At 35.7% G+C, this 1,588-nt stretch overlaps 1 protein-coding gene across 1 annotated transcript; it reads right to left on the bottom strand.

Annotated features, from left to right (window-relative positions):
• Positions 1–450: 450 nt before the first annotated feature.
• Positions 451–1,049, bottom strand: LOC121030052 (non-histone chromosomal protein HMG-14-like). Its single transcript, XM_040474610.1, is given in 2 exon segments — positions 451–825; positions 828–1,049. Coding segments are annotated over 2 exon segments (354 nt in total). The 3' UTR covers positions 451–693.
• Positions 1,050–1,588: the final 539 nt, after the last annotated feature.

The following is a 1,588-nucleotide window of genomic DNA, read 5'->3' as shown; positions in this document are numbered from 1 at the left end:
GTGATTCTTTTCTAAAAGTTATTCCAGTGAACTTCTAGTTTAAAATTTGGATACAAATTTTTCTTAACAGTGTATCAAGTACCAATACCTTCAAATGTTGATATGCTGTAACATTGTTAAGTCCTATTAAGTCACAATTTAATACCATATACCATACATACTCAAATTTTCAATCTTGCACAGCACATTCACAAATTTACTAGGAAAACTTGACTACTATTACCAAGATGTTACAGAATGCACAAAATTCTGACGTGAAGAGCCAAGATCAAGGAATAGTTTTCTTTAGGCAACAACTCTACCAAAAATAACATGGGAATAAAAGTAATTTAAAATGTTCAAGACATATTAAATGCGTGACTGACTCCAAATCACCATTTGCTTGGTATTATATGATACAAAATCTACCTCATCTATGGAATGTTTATCTGACACTCAAGATAGTCAAAGCCTCCCATATTCAATACCCCACTATTTTCTGGTTGTACCTAAAAATAAACAACAAGCAAATGATTTCACCTCTTAATAAAAGCTTTTACACTTAAAAAATGGGATGAGGTGGGATTCTCTCCTTCTTAAAAATGTTTCTAGAGCTACTAAAAAACTTGCATTTACAAAATAGTTGATAAAAATATTCCTGTGGATTGTACAAGAAGGAAGACAGTGACCACTGATAAGACATGTTATATGATATTAATCAGACGTGGCTTCTTTCTTTCCTGCTTCACCAGAGGCTGGACTCTCCTCATTTTTAGTTTCTGCATTTTCTGCAGGTAAGTCTTCTTTTGTTTCCTGGTTAGCCACTCCAGCCTATTTTCCTCCAGTGTATTTGCTCCCCTTTTCCCTTTTGTTTGCACTTTTTTGTTTGAGAAGTTATCCTTTCCTGTTACCTTTTTTGGCTTCATTTCCACTTTTGCAGGAGCAGATTTAACTAACAACCTTGCTGACCTCCCCTTAGGCTCCTCCTTCACCACTTCCTTGGCAGAACTGACCTTACTTTTGGGCTTCATGGAAGTGGGGCACGTTTGTACCAGGTGCCTACGTGCCATGGTGAAACAAGAGCCTTCATGAAGCCCGGCTGCTTCACTGTTGCCACTACTGCTGCTGCCCAAGCTCCAAAACAGACTTTAAAACAAAGACTGTAGCAAGAGGCAAAGAAGGGCACCACACAATGATAAAGGGATCAATCCAACAAGAGAATATAACAATTGTAAATATCTATGAACCCAACATAGGCACACTTTAATACATAAAACAAATATTAACAGACATAAGGGAGAAAGCGACAGTAATACGATAATAGTATGGGACATTAACACACTACTTACATCAATGGATAGATCATCCAGACAGAAAATCAATAAGGAAACCGTTATTTGAACCACATATTAGACCAGAAGGGCATAACAGATATATACAGAATATTCCATCCCAAAATATCAGTATACACATTTTTTTTTCAAGTACACATGGAGCATTTTTCAGGATAAATCACATGTTAGGTCACAAAACAAGTCTCAATAAATTCAAGAAAACTAAAATCTTATCAAGCATCTTTTCTGACAACAGTATAAACCTAGAAATCAAT

This window comes from Herpailurus yagouaroundi, unplaced genomic scaffold (genome assembly GCF_014898765.1).
Source record: "Herpailurus yagouaroundi ecotype Mexico unplaced genomic scaffold, PumYag 139, whole genome shotgun sequence".
Taxonomy (NCBI): Eukaryota; Metazoa; Chordata; class Mammalia; order Carnivora; family Felidae; genus Herpailurus; species Herpailurus yagouaroundi.
Note: the sequence above shows the minus strand (reverse complement) of the source record. Positions and strands in the feature narration are given on the sequence as shown.